The 20,687-nt window shown below is 38.4% G+C and overlaps 1 protein-coding gene across 4 annotated transcripts in view; it reads left to right on the top strand.

The window, feature by feature from the left end:
* MARCHF1 (membrane associated ring-CH-type finger 1) overlaps positions 1-20,687 on the top strand; it is an 833,928-nt gene that overhangs the window by 369,654 nt on the left and 443,587 nt on the right. For 2 of the 4 annotated variants that reach the window (XM_066387072.1, XM_066387063.1), the window contains exon 3: positions 562-770. In XM_066387072.1, coding sequence (XP_066243169.1) covers positions 672-770 — 99 coding nt within the window. In that variant the 5' untranslated portion in view covers positions 562-671. Of the gene's footprint in view, positions 1-561; positions 771-20,687 lie in introns of those variants that run through there. The other 2 variants (XM_066387056.1, XM_066387081.1) reach the window with 1 other exon arrangement.

Raw genomic sequence — 20,687 nt, forward strand, 5'->3', positions numbered from 1 at the left:
TTTTATAACACCTCTTTCGAAGCTGTTCACTTCAAGGCAGGTCCTTTGACCTAAGCAGATTATTGTGGAAGCATGAAGGACACAGTCTGCCTGTCACGCTTTTCAAGAAAGAGATTTGGTTCCAAATAGGACACTAAGCTTTTCAGCCTTCTGCTTAGTTACTTAGTCAGCAGGATGCAGTGTCTCTGGGTGCTTAGTGAGCCCCTGGGGAGTCGGGAGAGACAAACGCAGAAGTGGCAGCCGCTGCTCATGTGGGAGTCAGTGCCATTAAAGGAAGCAGTAAGCAATAAGGGCCTGCGAGACCTAGGTTTCCTTGGTTTCCAGGACAGTTATTAGGTGCCATAGAAATTGAATCGTCTCCCACAATGCTCTTAGGGTGCTCCAGTGACAAAGCAGTGCAGTTATGACTTGCAGTGAATCATCTTGCTGAGAGTCAACTCTCTCCCTGGATTATTTGCTCTTGCATTTCTTTGAGACTCCCTTCCAGTGTGACATTTTGGCCAGATACCCTGGCTTCTGCTGCACAGTGTCTTACACACTATTTTTCCCCTTTTTGTTTAGAACTGAGCTTGGCAAAGCAAGGATATGAACAATTGTGCAGGTGGGCTACTCAGGGCGAGTGAAGAGATAAGGCCTCCAGTCAGGGACTGGCAACCTGCAGCCCTGCCAGTATGCCTCTCCACCAGATTTCCGTAACCCCAGCACGGGAGACAGCCAGCAATGGGAGAAGTGCAATGGGCAGGAACAAAGAGAAGAACAAGGAAGTCGAGGTAAGAGGAGGTTTGATTTAATAAAATAGGACAGCCAAGCCAACTATGGCCAAGGCTGCTCTTTGAGCCACAGGATGTGGTTCTGAGGCTTAAGAGCAGCCAGACTCCTGCTCTCCGTGTGTAACAGGGGATTGGAAAGGAGTCATTTGTAACCAACAGGGACGTATTAAATGTAGCCTCTATTTTCTGAATGAAGAAAGGAATTGAATCCATAAGGACACTTGCTGCTTGACAAAAACTTTTGCCTCTTTTTTTTTTTAAAAAACAGTGTACAGAGTCACTTTGGACTTTTGTGGCTCACAAGGCACAACCAGCCATCCCGTTGGCTGTGGTCATTGCTGTTGTCCATTTTCAGACAGTGGGACTGTTGACATCTGCTACTTTTTCTCACTATTCATTAAGCTAGAATGTTTGAAAATGACTTTCTTAAAGTGACAAAAAAACCAGAACTATATGACAGCTGTGTCACTGAATCTAGAACATGAATTAAGAAGACATTCACTGCCTCAGAAGATTCATTGCTTTCCACAGACATCCCCAGTGTCTGTGCATGCAAGCATTTTACTTTTGTTTGGTGTCATGTGCATTTGTTTTTCAAAAACAAACAAACAAAACAAAACAAAACATTATTTGAAACTTACATGGGTTAAAGAAATATAATATTCAACTTATTACATTCAGGCCTTATTTTACAGTGAAATTTAGCAGCTGCTATTCTAAGTTAAACTGCCTGAAGGATCAGATGCTGGAAACTTACTTCCACGTGTTTTGGGAAAGGGACTGAGCAGAACAAGGATAATAGGCAAAAATATAAAGGTTGTGTTCACTTAAACGGAACATGAGATAGACTGCCAGGTACCATAACCCTCTTGTCTTTTTACTGTTATCTAGTCCTCAGGTCTAATAGCTTTGTAGAAAATGAGCTTTCCCGGCCTCCAGTTCTGTATGTTAATCTTTTTTTCTAAAGAATGGGTACTAGGACAGAGGAGGCAAAAAAACAAAAACAAGACCAAGCAAACAAACCATTGAAAGAAATGGAGTGAGTGTCAAGGCGTACGGAGAGGAAGAGAGTAATAAACCTAAACACGTTTTGTATCGGAACAAACATTTATAGCCTCTTTGTACTTCATCTGAGCTGAGCGTGAAATATCATTGAAGACCAACAAGATGTTTGTGTGGCTAGAATTTGTTCTGGAGAGTTGTTTGACTAGTGTGAAAGATACTTTTTCCTTAGTGATTGCTCTGCTATAGGAACATTGGGTATTTCTGTAGTTTCTAAGAATGAAAAAAATCCTTGTAGAGTCAGGACACTTATCAGCTCATTATTAGTTAAAAAATTCTCTTAGCTATTTCTTCTCTTTGACTTGGTAATGGGATGATTAGAACATTAAGGAGCTGTTGAGTTTATTGGCAGAGGGTGGCGAGTGGAAGACACTGACCATTTCTCAAAATAGGTTCAGAGTTGCTAAAAGCAGATTTATAAATGTTACACATCGCTGTCCTTACTCAGCGTCTAGATTCTGTGGTTGAATTTAAGATAGTTTTGAAGGAAACTTTAGAAGATGACATTGAGTGGCAACTTTGTTATCTGAAATTATCAGAATTTGAAGGATGTTTGGAAATGAAAACAGTATTTCTTGTCAAGGTCCCCTCCTTCTTTGGCATCTGTCACCACCAGTAATCTCCTGCTGTTGATGTCTACTTGGTGATGAATCAGATAAAGCTGGGATGGCTGGCGTATGTGATTTTGAAAAGAAATCAAACAACCTTTTCTTTTTTATGATAGAAATAATAGTGAAATTATTGTACCTCTAATAAAAATAGCTATAATCTTTATTCAGATATTGATGTTAAGCCACATTTCCAGACATCCTCACAAATATTTTAAAGAAGTACTTATTTTGTGAATAGCTTCATTTCTTTCAGGGGCAAACACACTTCAGTATGTTACAAGGTGAGTCAGTGAGCATTCTTAAAAGATAATTAGGTTAAATATGGGAGAAAGAAAAGGAGCTCCCAGCCTACAAATTATTTTTAAAAAGAGACATAGTTCTAAGAAAGGGAACTACTTTTCAGATTTCAAATACCTCTGGTTTTCTATGGATGGAGTGAAATATTTCTCTTTAGTAGTTTGCTTGAGACATATTATTACATCTTATTAAAGAGATTATTAAATCTCTTTTTTTTTAAATCTCTTTTTCTGAGGAATTAAATGAATATATCCTAAAACAGTTACAGATGCCATTAAAAGTGGATAAATTAAACAACATACACCTTGTGTGTTGGAAAACAAGAAGAATCTGTTTAGGACAAATGTTGATTCTAAAGAAATGTAGACCATCTAGTACACATATGGATTTTTCTGATTGAACAAATAAAACACATCCTCCTTTGGAGTTTTTTAAATGTGTAATGCTTGTCTTAAAGTTGTTGAAATAATACATACTCAAATGGAGCAAATGATCTAAGTTCAAAATTAAGGATTTGCTTACTTAAATGTGAACAAATTTAATTTTTTCCATTAGAAACTTAGAGGCTCTTGAATATATTAACCAATAAACTTTATATCTAGTTTTTATGATTTTTAAGGAATATAAAGACTATATATAAACCATTTATTAACTGTTATTGTACTTCAAAAGGTATAAGATGTAAAAACTAATAACATTAAAATTAAAAAAATAATTCTAACTCCAAGCTTTATAATGAAAGTGCACTTGAGATCTTTTGCATGGCATTATATTAAAATTATTTATGTATTTGCTTAATAATCCCAGAAGTGCAAAAATAAAATAGCATATTACATCCAGTTTGGATCTGGCTAGTATTCATATTTAGATGAAGGATGCATTTATCTTCTGGAGACATAGGCTCGAGGTTGTTTGGACAGTTAAAGGGTAGTGCCTCAAACCTGAATCCAGAGACAAGACTTTGTTAGCACCACTTGATTATTACATAATCAATCTCTTGTGAAATGGATAGACTAATCAACGTTATGAAAGATTTATATATAATGCAGCTAGTCAAATTTATTAATTTATACCTGGAGATAATATTTTTCAGTGATGAAATGCTCAAGGAAAGTTTGAGAAAGAGAATTAAGAATTTGACTTTCCTTTGTAGTGTGGAATCATTGCAGGAAATTAAATGGTTTGGGGTTATGATTGCTCATCTACACCTTGGGAAATCCCCATCGTTGGGAAGACCATGGAGGAAAACAACTCTCTAAGAAGGTCCGTAGCTCTGGATCACTCCAGAGCTCTCCTTCTCTAGTTGAGAACAGAGATTGATCAGTTTAGTTTCTTTCAATCTCATTTGACTACTTTTCTAAGTGGGTCACTTTGATTCTGTTAATCCACTTTTTTTTCCTTCTTTTCTTTAGCTATGTCAACAGCATTTATTAGGCTGCAATTAATTCACATCAGGGATCCAGGCCTATGATAAACATTTGTCTCTTACAAGAGTAATCAAATTCTTAGAACTCTCGAGGTCACACTCTATAATTTCACACTCTATAACTAGATATTAAGATTGTGTAAATTTCAGTGTTTAGCCAACGTCCAGCCCATATTTTCATACCTCTGGGATTTACAAGCAGATGTGCCTAAAACCTACTATATTTCAGATATGCAGGGGAAGCACTGATCCAACCAAGGACACTTGCTGCCACCTTACTGCCTGCTGCTGTGCGCTGTGTGCACGGAGCTGGGAGGTGGACCATGGGAGTGACATCAGAGGAGAAAGAGGCACGAGCCCTTTCCTTCTCCCCTTTCCTCACTGACAGAGCGTGCCAGCCATGCTTTAAAAAGTATTGGGGAAGAGGGAGGAGGAGAAAAAAAACCCCAATAAACCCATTTTTGTTTATATGTACATTTTCCTCTACTGCCTTCGTGATTTTATGATAGTTCTTCAGTTTATCTTCTTTTTTCCAAAAAAGTATGTTAACTCTCCACCCCTTTTTCTGGACTATCCTTTTCAAGGTCTTTGGCTTGCCTTTCCAATGGTAGTCCAATAGGCACCCTTTCCTTACTCACAGTAGCTGCTGACCTGTTCATTGACAATCCGTTTATGAACTTCAACGATTTGGAAAAAGATAAGATGGCTGTTTGATATTTATTCGTCATTTTAAACATTGTAGATAAGTGATAGATTTATTAATTCTATAAATTAAAAATATTTTTTTTAGTAAAAAAAATAAAAACTAAAAAACATATTTAATCTCAGGGCCAGAGCCTAATTTAAGATGAGCTAATCTAATTTCAAATTTTATGTGTTTCTTTACACGTTCTTAAGCAAGAGTTATAGAATCAAAGAATCTCAAAATCAGAGTTGTTTTTTTTTTTTTTTTACAAGTTTTTTATCTGCATTCCACAATGGAAACACAGAGAATAACTAGCCAGTGTCACACCACTACTTATAGTAAAGTTGGGACAACAACACAGGCGTACTGACTGCCAGTCTAGTGCTCTTTCTATTATTATTGCACTTGGTAAGTTCTTTTCAAGGAACAGAATTATAATCCCCAAATCTAAAAGAGCTCTATAACCCTCAAAACTGCTAACTACTCAATGAGGGTGGAGTTTGGATTTCTTGTTACCGTTATCTGCCCATAACTTAAAGCATCAGGCTGGATATAAAATGGGTTCTAGTTATAGAACATAACTAGAATGAGTTTTATTAAAATTTAGGAAATAAGGTAAAATATAAATCAACACCCTAAAAAAATAATGGACAAAACTATTTAGAGAGAAAATTGGACTGAGTCAGATTCAGGGTACCTGAAATGGAGTCTTGGCTTTACCAAAGACTTTTAGCCTTTGGTTAGTCACCTAATCTCTCCAGCTTGTCCCCTAAAGAGAAAAGTGTATTTGCTAGTAAATATAGAAAACAACTATATCTACTACTATATCTCATTTCAAAAATAAGAGCATTTTGTTTTCTTCTGTTATGTTTTGAACATGACCTTGTGGTCATGCTGAGCTCTGGGTATACAAAGGTTATGATTGTCTTCAAAGGCATATTCCAGTCAGTCCTGGAATAACATTGTTTCATTCAATGTCATTTTGTTATAACATTTTAACATTGATAAAATGTCATAGGAACTTAACTCTTGTTTATATCAATTAGCCTGTGGTAAAATTGGTTTCATTACCTCTTCACTTAGTCACAGAACCTACCAACAATGTTACGTGAGGATTCACTGTATTTGGCTCAGGCGGGATAGAACTGAGTAGTGAGGATTTAATCACTTAATCTTCCTTCTGGTAACAGTGTCAGAGAACCAATCCCACCCATTCTCAGCCACATGTTTTAGAGTGAGCCTTGATTTGCTTACATCAGTCAGTATGTCATAATTTTCTCTGACATAGTAATTGGTTCAGGAATGGTTACATAACTCCATCAGAATCAATGGCACCTATTGAACTTTTTGGATTTTGGGGGAAAAAAAGACTTTTTGGTCCAGGAATCTCTAGAATAGACTTGCTCTCTTCTTCTGCGTGGTTTGTGTAAGGACATGAGGTTTGAATCTGGGTGTTGTAAAGGAGAAGACTGGAGTTTCAGGGAAACCAGAGGGACTCTTGATGCTGAAGCTGACTTGGAAATAGGCAGGGCAGAGAGGGAAAGGAAAAATGAATTCTGAGTGATATTGGTTGAGCCACTTAGTCAGTCTTTGCTTGAAACCAACCCTTGTTCAAAATCAAACAACTTTCCAGTGAAGTGATTCAATATGTATTCTTTATTGTTTAAGCTGTTTCTTTTGGTTGGATATTATATTACTTTGTAAAATAAGAGAGCTCTAAATGATTCTTCTTTGCCAAAGTGTAGTTACAACAGTTCCCTGCTTTGTTACTGTGCAAACAACTGACTTCTGAGAATGAAAATAGCTGGGATTCAGGTAAAGCAATCACAAATATTAATTTATGAATAACCTGTGCACATTTACCCAGAATGCTCTGTATTAACCAAATGAAATACAACTTTAGCAGGTGCACATCTGACCCTATGGGGAGAGAACCACAGGGTAGAAAGGCTAATTCTCTTTTTCATTTTTCCAGAAAAGCACTTTCCAATTACTCTCCTGAGTCTAAATTGAGTATTAGAATCCCCTGTATTTAGAGTGAATTCCACTGAGTATGCTAATAGTATTAAGATACTTCTGTGTAATGAAAACCAGCAAATTTCCATATTATTATTGGCTTTCAACTTTGAAATTAACATAATTCCCATTAATTTTACTTGTTTAAACAGATGTTGTGGATAATTGTATTAGTAAGTAAGACTGAAGAACACATTTATTAACTACTAAATTTAAAACAACTAGTAATTGCTGGTATACCCTGGTCAGTATTTTTTAAACTGTGGGCTCACTTAGGCAGTTAGATTGTTAAAACTTCATCTGTGGTGTGAATTTCAAAAAATATATATTATGTATTCATAGATGATTTGATAAAACTCAGTGTATTCGTCGTGTTTGAAAGACTGTTGAACAAAAATCTTATTTTTTTAATTTTTTAATTTTATTTAGAAAATTAACTTTAACACAGTGACATTGATCAATAAGAGTACACAGGTTTCAGGTGAACATTTCTATAGCATTTGAACTTGAACACAAATCTTGATTTGGAAGTGCCTTGAGCATGGAAAGAGCAGATGCGGCTACACATATTTTATTAATCAGGATTTTTAGAACTTGCTGATTAGCCAACATTTGATTCAAATGTTTGCAGTACAAGGGGAGCCAACAATACCAGAATGGATTTAGAAGCCTGCAATGACAGATTCTGCCGAAGGGGGGATCGCAGTCTGAGCGCTGCTTTTCTCAGCTCATTCCTCGAAATATCACTCTGAGCCACTTGCAGCGGCCTTCGTAACCTTTAGCGGCGAATGAGAAATGACATCTATTCAATACTCATTCTCTTCCCTGTCTCTGCGACCCTGTTAAATAACTGAAATAGGTATGACACGAGGGTTGAACTGGTGATAAGACTTTGCTCCTAAAATGAGTGAAAAGGAGACTTAAGACAAGAACAGGGTGCATCTGGGTGCTCGGTGTCTGACTTTGGCTTTCGGCCTCTGACTTTTCACACTGATTATTCCATTCATCAAATTGTGCAAGTCTAGATATGGAAGACAAAGAGGACAGTTGCAAAGAAATCACTTTCACCCAAGCACTGCCGAAGAATACACTTCTTTTAATACAAAGGGACACGTTGAATTCTTTAGGATTTGTCCTTTTTATGACAACATGAAAAAGAAAGTTTCTTAGGAAATAAATTTTGGCACCAGGAAATCATTAGACATGCAATGCTGCAGGGTACAGAAAAGCTTATGTGTCAAATACAGAGAGCAAACATTTGTTAAGTGAGACATCAGCTCCATGTTTTAACAAATGATCACTTTTTTTAGAGATAGTAATTATCCCTACCTATAAATCTAAACAGGCTTACTCCTAAACCAGTTCCATACAGTCGTCTATGGCTATGAATGTTTACTGACTGAATGTTGTATGGCTTCCACAGACTTAGATCCATAACACAGTTTTACTTTCTAAATTTAATTGAAATTCATTTTCATAAACTTATAAAATACAATATTTGTTATTGTTATATTTTAAAAGCTTTAAAAATTTAAATTCTAGCCATGGCCGGTTGGCTCAGCGGTAGAGCTTCGGCCTGGCATGCGGGGGACCCGGGTTCGATTCCCGGCCAGGGCACATAGGAGAAGCGCCCATTTGCTTCTCCACCCCCGCCCCCTCCTTCCTCTCTGTCTCTCTCTTCCCCTCCCGCAGCCAAGGCTCCATTGGAGCAAAGATGGCCCGGGCGCTGGGGATGGCTCCTTGGCCTCTGCCCCAGGCGCTAGAGTGGCTCTGGTCGCGGCAGAGCGACGCCCCAGAGGGGCAGAGCATCGCCCCTGGTGGGCGTGCCGGGTGGATCCCGGTCGGGCTCATGCGGGAGTCTGTCTGACTGTCTCTCCCTGTTTCCAGCTTCAGAAAAATACAAAAATAAAAATAAAAAAATAAAAAAATAAAAAATTTAAATTCTAGCCACATGTTTTATTTTAGTCTAAAACTACTATTAGCCCTGGCTGATTGGCTCAGTGGTAGAGTGTTGACCTGGCATGTGGAAGTCCCATGTTCGATTCCCAGTCAGGGAACACAAGAGAAGTGATCATCTGCTTCTCCACTCTTCCTCCCCCCCCCCCCCCCTCTCTCTTTCCCTCCTGCAGACATGGCCCAAATGATTTGAGCAAAGTTGGCCCTGGTCACTGAGAATGGCTCCATGGCCTTGGCATCAGGAGCTAAATAGCTTAATAGCTGAGCAACAGAGCTGTGGCCCAGCAAGGCAGAGCATCACCTGGTAGGGCTTGCCAAGTGGATCCTAGTTGGGGCACATACAGGAGTTTCTCTCTGCATCTCTGCCTCTCACTTTAATAAAAAGTTTAAATAAATAAATAAGTAAAAAAAACTTACTGTCTATATATAACAATAGTTTACTATGAAACTACTACTGCAGTTCATACAAGTTCTGGAAGAAGTGATTTCTGTACACAGTCAATTATAGTACACAAAGATTTCACCTTTGATTATCATTGTTATTGTCTGACTCAGGCATTCTGTTTGGTGTACAATAGGAGTAGATAGAATATTACCTTCCTGCTTTAGATTTAGAAGGAATCTCTTGCTTGTTACAGGACTATACTTAGAGGCAGCAGAGTGAGACAGGATAATTGGGTACAGATCTGAGCTTTGCTACTTCTTAGCTGTGGCACCTTAGTAAGATTAGTTAATATTTCTGGGCCTCAGTTTGTTTATGTGTAAAAGAGTGACAAGCCTGACCAGGTTGTGGCACAGTGGATAGAGCGTCGGACTGGGATGCGGAGGGCCCAGATTTGAAACCCCGAGGTTGCCAGCTTGAGTGCAGGCTCATCTGGTTTGAGCAAGGCTCACCAGCTTGAGCGTGAGGTTGCTGTCTTGAGCAAGGGATCACTCGGTCTTCAGTAGCTCCCCACTCAAGGCACATATGAGAAAGCAATCGATGAACAACTAAGGTGCCGCAACAAAGAATTGGTGCTTCTCATTTCTCTCCTTTCCTGTCTGTCTGTCCCTATCTGTCCCTCTCTCTGTCTCTGTCACAAAAAAAAGAGGGACAAATGTGAGGACTACCTCATAAAGTTGTAAGAATTAAATTAAATTGGTATTTATAAAGTCCTAGGAGATTCACTGAGACAAAATAAACACTATTAAATTGTTGATAAATGAAAGTACTAAAGAAATTAATTCCCTATGTTGACTATATTTTTCATCAACATATTTTATTTGTAGTGACTATGACTAATAAATTAATCGCTTCCATTAATAATGAAATGATGAAATATTTAAGGTCGCATGGCATCATAAGATTGAGCTTTTTATAATAATGATGATAAAATCATGAAAATAAAAAGCAAACTCATTACTGTAAAACTTTGCCAACTCTCTGACCTCTATGGGTATAGACCGTGTCTATTTGTCTTAGATAAGTGAAACCTAACCTATGTCTTTTTTTTGTTGTTGCCAATCCCGCAGCTGCTCAATCAAGAATTTTTTAGAGTCAAAAATTTGTAGAGAAATCCATGTTATCTTTCTCTTCTGCTCCAAATGCACATTGACAAGTGTTCTTTCCCTGAATTAATATTTTTAACACTTTATGGACTTTTAAGTTTGAATATTGTAAATATCTTACTTTGATCATTTTTTTTTTTTACTTTCTTCATCTATATGGTAGAAATGTCCTAATTGCCTTTTCTTTTTCTTTTTTTTTTTTAACCTACTCTTAGGTATTATAAAAAACAGACCATACTATGGAAAACTAAAATAGCCAATGATACTTAATAGAAAAGTTTGTTGAAATTACGTGCACAGAATTATTTTGTGAATATTTGAGTACTGAAGGAAATACCACCATTTTTTTCATTTTTCTAAATCACAATAATATTTAATAAAATAACATTGTGCTGAACAGCTTTAAACTGGTCTTCAACTGCACAGTGATGACTTCATTATAACTGTTGAACTTATAGCATTTACCTGAACTACTGGATGGTTCAATTTGAAATGAATTTCTCTGTGAAAAGTTTTCTTCTGATTGTCTTTGGGGACATCAATGCTTGCAATATCAATTAAAGGGCTTCGAGAGTAGAAATGCCTAAGAAAAAGCCACTAAACTGAATTTAAATTGGCATAATATGAATATGAGACTTGGGAGTTCATTTAGATAGACTGGATAACATGATAGATGATATTTAATAAGGGTCAGTCACTCTGCCTTTGTGTAATATCAATAAGGGATATGACCATTTCCCCCCAGGTGTTTAAAATTGTAGACATCTTGGCTTAATAACCCGGAATGTGGCTGGCTAAATTTCAGCTATTAATTAGATTTTCCTCTTTTGCTGAATTTTTCATATATACATTTATGGCAATTAACAGGTAATCTCTTTGTCCAACCTGCTAAATAAATATGCTATGAAGAATAAAGGCAGCTTTTTATCTAATCCTGACACTAAACTAATATATGAAGCATATATTTAATATAGTTATAATCATTATTAGTCTAGCTAATAATTATTGAACACCTACAAGAATTGTTTAATGTGCTTTCTATGATAACTCACAGCTTCTCTATGAGATTGTATTCTAGCTGCTATTTTCTGTGCATAAATTGCCCAAAGCTTAATGGGCTAAAGCCAACATTTCATAATGCTCATGAATTCTGTAATCAGGAATTGGACAGTACAGTGAGATGTTTTACTGTGTGTGGCTGTTTCTACAAGTTTGTGGCTTTGAGGTGCACAAATGCATGGAACTAGAATGATCTGAAGGCTCATTCACTCAAAGGTTAGGCACCTGAATTGGGATAGATAGACTAGGACTGCCAACTGAATAAGCTATGTATCACCACTCTTTGTATCTGCACAGCATGGTACTTGAGGGTAGTCAGAATTCTTAACGGAGGCACAAGGTTCCAAGTGTGAGTTTTCCAACAAACAAATTAGAAACTGCATTGTTTTTACGATCCAGCCTCAGAAACCAACCAGCATCACTCAGGCAGTAGTCTTTTAGTTGTTTATATTCCTACCCAGATGTGAGAAAGTCACATCTAATAATTTTAGGCTCATGGTTTAAAACGACTATAGTTCACCTGTAGCCACAAATACATTTCTTCCTTTGCATTCCAGGGTGCAAAATACAGTTATTCCCTCCCTCAAGTTTCAAGCCATTGTGTCATCAACCACGAGCCCAGGACTTTGTTACTTAAACTTTATGGTTACAGATGAGGCAGGCTTCTTGGGTGCAGTTCTTCTAGTATGATTGTTTTCAATCTGAAGAACTCTAAAATAGACAGGTTATCTGTCCACTATACACTTAACATAAAATTATTGAAAACTTCCACACACACTCCTGTTTAAAAAGGAGAGAAATAAGAGACACAGAGCAGTCAATGGTCCATAGCAATTCTAAAATTCAGCTGGGTGCTGGTTGTGAGTTCTTTGACTAGGCTTTCTTTCTATTTCCCAAAGGCAGTTTTCTGAGGCTCTTGGTTCTGCCATCTGACTCTTGGCTATTCTCTTTCCTTTGTTCTTTCTTTTCCATGAAATAGATCTGTTCTTCAAATGAGAAGTCCTCTCATATTTGCTTTCTGCTTCCAAAAAGGTGGCAAGTCCAATGGCCTCATTTTTTTTTTCTGAAGTTGGAAACGGGGAGGCAGTCAGACAGACTCCTGCATGTGCCCGACCGGGATCCACCCGGCATGCCCACCAGGGGGTGATGCTCTGCCCATCTGGGGCGTCGCTCTGTTGTAACCAGAGCCATTCTAGTGCCTGAGGCAGAGGCCATGGAGCCATCCTCAGCGCCCGGCCAACTTTGCTCCAATGGAGCCTTGGCTGCGGGAGGGGAAGAGAGAGACAGAGAGGAAGGAGAGGGGGAGGGGTGGAGAAGCAGATGGGCACTTCTCCTGTGTGCCCTGGCCGGTAATTGAACCCGGGACTCCTACACACCAGTGCGACGCTCTACCACTGAGCAAACCGGCCAGGGCCCCAATGGCCTCTTTTTATTTTGGACTGCTTGACTCTTTCAATCAAAGTTGACAAATTTCTTTAAACATTTTGTGGGTTTCCTACGTTTTGATTTATAATCCACTTAATTAGAGAAAAGTCATATGCACAATTCTTTTTGAGATAAACTCAACTGCATTAGCTTCCCATAAGGCTGCTGGAGAGACAGCTCTTAGTATTCTCAGAATCTCTAGTGTTTAAAAGAAGGGACTCATTCGTGAGGGATGCTCTTAAGATCCTTAGATGACTTTCATCTCTTTAAAAGTTTATGAGGTACCATGTCCAGTTTTATGAAGCCCTTAATGAAGAGTTTGTATAGTGATTCCTTTGACTTCATCTTAACCCTGAGATGTTTACCTGAGAGGAATCAGGCTTTCATATTTGCCCTGAGACATTTTCCTAATTTGAGACTTTTCTGTGAAGAGAGTTTGGGGATAAAGAAATAGTTTTATACTTAAATAACAGGAGCAAGTCTTGTAGCCTTTATTATTTTTTTAAAGTTCTGCTTAAAAACCCAAGTTTTTCTTTCAGCTTGTTTCTACATTTGTATCTTATTATATACAGCCTGCAAATCCACTTAGCTATTTTTTTTTCATCATTAGTGAGAGCATTGTCAATCTTTCTGCTGCTGACAATGGTCAACCCTTATTTCAACCTCCAATAGCAGCTTTTTCTAAATTTTCCATCCTTGATCACCAGTACCTGAGGTCTTTCAACTTCTTCACTAACAGTCTCCTCAAGTCTGGAGTAATCAAAATTCTTTAGATAGATAGATATATAGATAAATAGATAATAGATAGATAGATAGATAGATAGATAGATAGATAGATAGATAGATAGAAGAGACAGGAGAGATATACAAATAAATAGAGATATATGATGTATATCATATATATAAAGGAACTAGCTCAGATGATTAGGTAGGCTGAGAATTACTAAAGTCTGCTGGAGAGCAAGAGACAGTTATGAAAGTACCAGTCTGAAATCCAGCATGCTTGAGATTCCCCAAAAGCCAATTTTTTTCGATCGAATCTGAAGGCAGGAAAAGATCTATGACTCAGCTCAAGTGGTCAGACAGGAGAAAGGAGGAGTTCTTTTTCACTCAGCCTTTTGTTCTATTCAGATCTTTTAATTGATTGGATGGAGGCCACCCACATTAAGGAGGGCAATCTGCTTTTTTTAGTTGAATGATTCAGATGGTAATGTCATCTAGAAACACCTTCACATGCACATTCAGAATAACGTTTGGCCCAACATCTGGGCATGCTGTGGCCCTCGTCTGGTGGACACATAAAATCAACCATCACAGGGTCCTTCTAGCTTCCTCCTGATTCTTGCCCCAAAGCCGAGGCACACGTTTTGCGTTTTTATGGTAGCACCTTTCTTCCAGGCACCATGTTTCTGTTATAGTTATTATTGCTATATAACGCATTATTTCCAAACGCAGTGGCTTACAACTGAGTCTTATGCTCATGAATTGCATGAATTGGAAATTCAGACAGCCTTGCTGGGCTGGGCGTAGCAGTGCAGCGGGATTCCCTGCTCCTGATGCCTGGGGCCTCTGCAGGAAAGGTGAGAAGGTTGGAGAGAGTATAACTCAACAGTGGTAAACTGAACAGGCTGATGGTTTGTTCACTCACTCTCCAGTCTGTGAGTTAACATGACTCCAAGAGTAAGACTTCCCACTGGAACACTGCATATGGCCCTTTTGTGTCCTTTGTCTTCTTCCCAGCCCGGTGAGCCTAGGGTAGTCAAATTTTTCAAATTGAGGTTCAGGCTTCAAATAACAAGTACTCCAACAATCAAGGCAGAAGGTGCACACCCTTTTATGACCATGTCTTAGAAGTCGTGCAGCATTAGTCTCACTAGATTCTGTTGGTTGAAGCAGTCACAGCCTGCTTCATTCAGAAGGTGTCGCAGACCCTACCTCTTAAAGCAATTCAAGTCAAATAACTAGGAGCCATGTTTAAAAGAAACACAAATGGATACCATCATTATCTTCATTTTATGGTTCAGGAAATTTGGGCCCAGAACGGCGTGGTACCTTTTCCAAGAATGCACAAATACTAAGAAGCAAAGCCTGGCTGAAAACCTTGGCAGTCTGACTCCAAAGGTTCTGTTAAAACCACTACATTACCTGGCTTCTTCTCACTGAGCAATGCAGAAGGTACATTTTAGCATCTAGATATTCTAGAGGAAAACTCACTTCCATTATAAATTGTTCATTTATTTACAGACTTTTAGTAATGCCAAGAACAGCCACACACACGGGCCTGGGTACGGAAAGATACAGTGGTAAACAAGAGGGACATAATCTGTCTTAATGCAGCATAAAATCTAATTTCTCGTTATCTTTCTCAGAACCTTTATTTGCTATTTCTTGCAATATAGATCCTTGTCATTTTTCTAATATGAAGATTTATTTTTGCTAGGGCATTTACTCTGTGTGGCTATGGTGGATTAATCACGGTAATGACTCCTATTTATTTTTGTCTTCCTGTATTCAACGCCTTTGGTAATGTCTCCCAATAATGTTTCCGGACTTGGTTATGTGACTTTTTTGGTCAATGGGAAGGTAGGAAAAATGATACAAGCTGAGCCTTGAAATATACTTGTATATTAGCATTTGGCCTCTTTCTTCTTTTGCAAAGTGGTTAAAGCCAAAGTAACTATGGGATGGTGAGTGAAATGATGCCCAGTCATTCCCATTGTCCCCAAACAACAGATAGTCACTAGACATGTGAGTCAGGCTGTCGGAGACCAACCAGTACCCAGCTGACTGCAGATGTATGGCTAAGCCTTGTCGAGGTTGTTTGAGTCTGATCCAGGCCTAAGTAACAACTTCACAGATTATGAGCTAAATAAATGGGTGTGGTTTTAAATTTTGTGGTGGTTTGTTATGCAGCCATAGAAAACTAATGTAATTTCTTTAAACTAATGCTCATATTTTCTATTCTGGAGATTTGACACTTGTTAAATTTGTACAGCTTGTTCTGATAGTGTCTGAAGAGGTTAAATGCAGATTTTATGCTTGCCACACTATTTTTTAGAGGAGACAACAATCTATTTTGATACTGCATTTACATATAGAAATCATCTGTGCCATTGCTAGATTGGTTAATTTCAGCTGCTAAATTAACTTTACAACCATAACAATTACACTGATAGTGACTAATTCTGATTCTTCTAAATTGAGCCCCTTAGATTTCTATATTTAATAGAGCTCTTAAAACATATATTTAAGACATTTTAAGTGCAAATATTTCTTATAACATACACTTAATACTTAAAAGTAAAGAGTAAAAAACTTTAACTTTTAAAAATTGAGCAATTTCAAATGCAGATTGCAAAATTCTTTTGACAGGGCTCTTTCCTTTGACTAATTTATATCAATATTTTATTCTTTTTATAATATTTTGAATGACAGTGCAAGAGGTACACATACTTCTTAAAATGCATTGTACTTGGAAGGCTCAGTAATGTTAGATAATTTCTTAAGAGACTAGGTCTTCGCATCTAGCCCCTAGACCAGGGTTCCCCAAACTTTTTACACAGGGGGCCAGTTCACTGTTCCTCAGACTGTTGGAGGGCCAGACTATATAAAAAAAACTATAAACAAATCCCTATGCACACTGCACATATCTTATTTTAAAGTAAAAAAACAAAACGGGAACAAATACAATATTTAAAATAAAGAACAAGTAAATTTAAATCAACAAACTGACCAGTATTTCAATGAGAACTATGGGTCTGCTTTTGGCTAATGAGATGGTCAATGTGCTCCTCTCACTGTCCACCAATGAAAGAGGTGCCCCTTCCAGAAGTGTGGCAGGGGCCGGACAGATAAATGGCCTCAGGGGGCCATAGTTTGGGGACCCCTGCCCTAGACCTTTCAATATAGTAGCTCTCCAATATCTCTTACTGTGGAGAACATATACTTTAAAAATACAAGGGCAAAGACTGTTTTTAAGTCTTTACTTGGTCCATTCAATCATTCACTGACCTTCTCATTCTTTTTTTCTTTACTCTTAGTTTCTCAAGCTACACCTGGGTTCAACCTCCTGCTTACTTTACAGCATATTTAGCTTTATTTATATATTGTGCCTACCTCTGTGCCTGCTCCCTTTTCTCCTCTGCAAATGCTCATAATTTCACTGCCATTTGTCGTTTCTTTTGGAGAGATAGTCCCTCTGCTCACTTTGGTTCTGCGGAACCTTCAGTAACAGGGCTAACCTGAATGGCAAATCTAAGACAATAAACTTGAACTAGTCCGCCTGAAAAACACTACAATGAGGTTGTATGTAATACACATTTTCTCTGGGTTGTCTATGGCTGATAACCATGGGCTTTCCTTCAATTTGGAGTGCACAAAGCTCATTTCTGCCTCAGGGATTCACATTTACTGTTCCCCTTTAGCTGTAGGGCTTTCCACCTAAATCTTGGTGTTTGGCCTTACCCATCTGTCTGAGTTTGTCTTAATAGTACTGCAGCTCCCAGCCCCTTTTCATCCTACTGTCTGGTTTTATTTACTTCATTAATAATGATCACAATATGAAATTAGCTATTCTGGCCGCTCCTACTTGAAAATAAGGCACATCTGTGAGAAAAGCTTTGTCTCTCCCATTGGTAACATTCACAGTGCCCAGAGAAGTGTTGGCACGTTGCAGCCTCACAATAAATATTTCTGGGATGAAGAAATAGTGTTTAAAGCTAGTGGGATAATAGGCTTACTCTAGTTTGTACTGTTCAGAACTTGCCAGCAGAGTTGTGTTTAGGTCCGATTATTGCACTTTAAGAGCACCACCAACAATCTAAAGTACTCCAAGAAATAGACAACCCCGGTAGGCAAAGAGGCTTGAAACAATTTTTTCTACAAAAATTTGTTTTAGGAGCATATGTAGGTATGTCTTAGAAAATAAATGTTTTTGCATAAAATTATAATTTCACAAGTATTAGGGAAAGCTGAGCTAGGGGAAAGGATCAAATATGTTCTATGTGGCACTGGAATACCTTACCTAGATTTAAAAGGACACTGAATGTCAGTCTGATGAAAATTTAGATTAGAAATAACCAAACCCCTCTTGGTCAGATAAAGAAAAATAAACCCTAGAGTGTTTATATCAAAATAGGCCCCAAGATGTTATTGATCTTGAGATGCAGAAGTAAAACTAGAATCCAGGCTTCCTGACTCATTTTTTTTTCACTAAATATCATTGTTTTCTTGAAAGTGTTTGAGGCTTCATTCATTCATTCATTCATTCATTCATTCATTCATCTATTGAACAAAAATTTATTGAGTACCACGTATGAGCAGTGAGCAGTTAGGGATAGAGTTTTACATAGATGAATTTCTGGTTCTCACGAGCTTACATCCCATCATGTAATGGAAGGGGGATTCGACTAAGTGTAATTACTGAGGTCAGAATTAGTCGTGCAGGGACATAGAATTTTTGTACTATACATAAGAACTTTTTAAATATTGAAAACTGGCTATTTCAGTCTGAATACAAAAGCAGGAGAATGAAGTGACGGAAGTGTTCAAGCAGGCAGAGAGAGTATTTAGAGGAAATATCCTAGAAGAGATTTAATTACCAAATGGGGAGAAAGGCAAGTTCCTTTTCCTTTAGACTCTGCTTTGCTCTCTTTTGAAGCGTGCCAAATGCAGGATTCATTTGTTATGAAGGTGTTAATGGACGAGTCAGTGTAGTGGTCTGATTGGCCTCAGAGCTTCTGTGACCAATGGGAACACAAGGTCATTAGCTATTCTCCACTCAGATAACTTGAGGTAGCTATGGAGCACTGCTGGGTTTCTGCTAGCAATCGGATTATTTTCAGGACAGTAAAAATTGTAGTTCACAACATATTATAGCCTGACTAGGTGATGCGCAGTGGATAGAGCATGGGGTTGGACTGAGATATGGGGGACCCAGGTTTGAAACCCTGAGGTCTCCGGCTTGAGCATGGGCTCATCCAGCTTGAACATGGGCTCACCAACTTGAGCATGGGGTTGCTGGTTTGAGCATGGGATCATAGACATGACTCCATGGTCACTGGCTTGAGCCCAAGGTCACTGGCTTGAGCAATGGGTCACTCACTCTGCTGTAGGCCCTCAGTCAAGGCACATCTGAGAAAGCAATCACTGAACAACTAAGGAGCTGCAACAAAGAATTAATGTTTCTCATCTCTCTCCCTTCCTGTTTGTCCCTATGTGTCCCTCTTTCTGACTTTCTGTCTCTGTCAAAAAATATATATATACCATATTATAACTTTTCAAACTAGGAGGCTTGTTACCAAACAAGTATTTTTTTTTATGAAGTGGGACGAGGAGAGTTAGGAAGACTTCTGCATACACCCTGATGGGGATCCATCTAGCAAGCCCACTACAGGGCAATGCCCAGCAATCCCCCTACAGGGCAATGCTATGCCCAGCTGGGGCATTATTCCACTACTCAGCAACTGCGCTATTCTTAGTTCCTGAGGCAGAGGCCATAGAGCTATCCTCAGCACCCAGGGCCAACTTGCTCCAATCGAGCCATGGCTGCAGGAGAGGAAGAGAGAGAGAGAGAGAGAGAGAGAGAGAGAGAAGTGAGAGGGTGTAGAAACAGATGGGCACTTCTTCTGTGTGCCCTGATCAGGAATTGAACCCAGGACATCCACGTGCCAGGCTGATGCTCAACCACTGAGCCAACTGGCCAGGGCCTCCAAACAAATACTTTAAAAACACCTGCCATGTGCCTAACCCCACGAAAAAATGTCACGAACAGAACCTGAAAGGTGTCATGCTGTGAGCATGATAAAGTTGGGGCTTTGAACTAGGGGCTCTGCCTGTCTCAGTCCCTCGGGCCCTTGGAATGCGTGAGGTCTACTGAGCCCTGCTCTGTTCTAATCATCTTCCTGCCTTCCATCTTGCTAGCTGTCACTTTGGAAAAGTTGCTTAATGAAAAAAATGAGTCATTGAGTATAATCCTGTTTTTTTTAAATAGTGGTTGCACATGTCAGATTATTTTGAGACTGTGTTTGTTGCCATTCTCCTTAATTCTTCCCTGAAACATGTGTTAGGAACCAAAAATTTTCAATACATTGAATGGTATCATTGCCTCTACCATTCCATATTTCCATTCTAACCTACGTATTTTTGTTGAGTGATAAATACATTGATTAAAAAGCTACAACGCATCAAGTTTAAGAAATATCAGATCATAGAAACGTGCGGCACACCGCATATATTTCTGTTTCGTGTCATTTGTTTTGATCTTTTGCTCATCCAGATGGATTACAACATATGCCACTTTGATCATGAAAGATGAGTAATGGAAGGATGAACTTACAGTCTGAGCAAAATCATTTTAACTTTTACCTTAAATCTAATTTAGTTTTCTGTCAAAGCAGACTATGTAAAATTAAATATTTCTCTTGTCTTGCCATATAGCAACTTTACAGTCAAGAATCAGTTCCCCAAGAATCAGTGTTTCTTTCCTAAAACCTGTCACCACCCTGACAGAGATCTCTTTGAACACATTTTAAAGCATCCGCATTTCAGCACAGATTTTGCTATAACTTGTAGAAAATGCCAAAGGAAACATTGAATTTTATAATGCTTCTCTTACATTTTACTTACTTGGAATGGTACTGTCAGATTTAGAGTTTAGCGCAAAAGTATAAAAATGCAAAAACAATTGACCAGCTGTGTGTACACAGAGGGGAAATGTGATCTCTGTTTCTCTTACCACGTGTGAGCTCCATTCTTTTCCTAGGAACACCTTCCCATTCTCTTCTTGTCATTTGTTTACTAATTTAAATGTTATTCAAAAAGCATCTTCCATT

Source organism: Saccopteryx leptura, chromosome 1 (assembly GCF_036850995.1).
Source record: "Saccopteryx leptura isolate mSacLep1 chromosome 1, mSacLep1_pri_phased_curated, whole genome shotgun sequence".
NCBI classification, from domain to species: domain Eukaryota; kingdom Metazoa; phylum Chordata; class Mammalia; order Chiroptera; family Emballonuridae; genus Saccopteryx; species Saccopteryx leptura.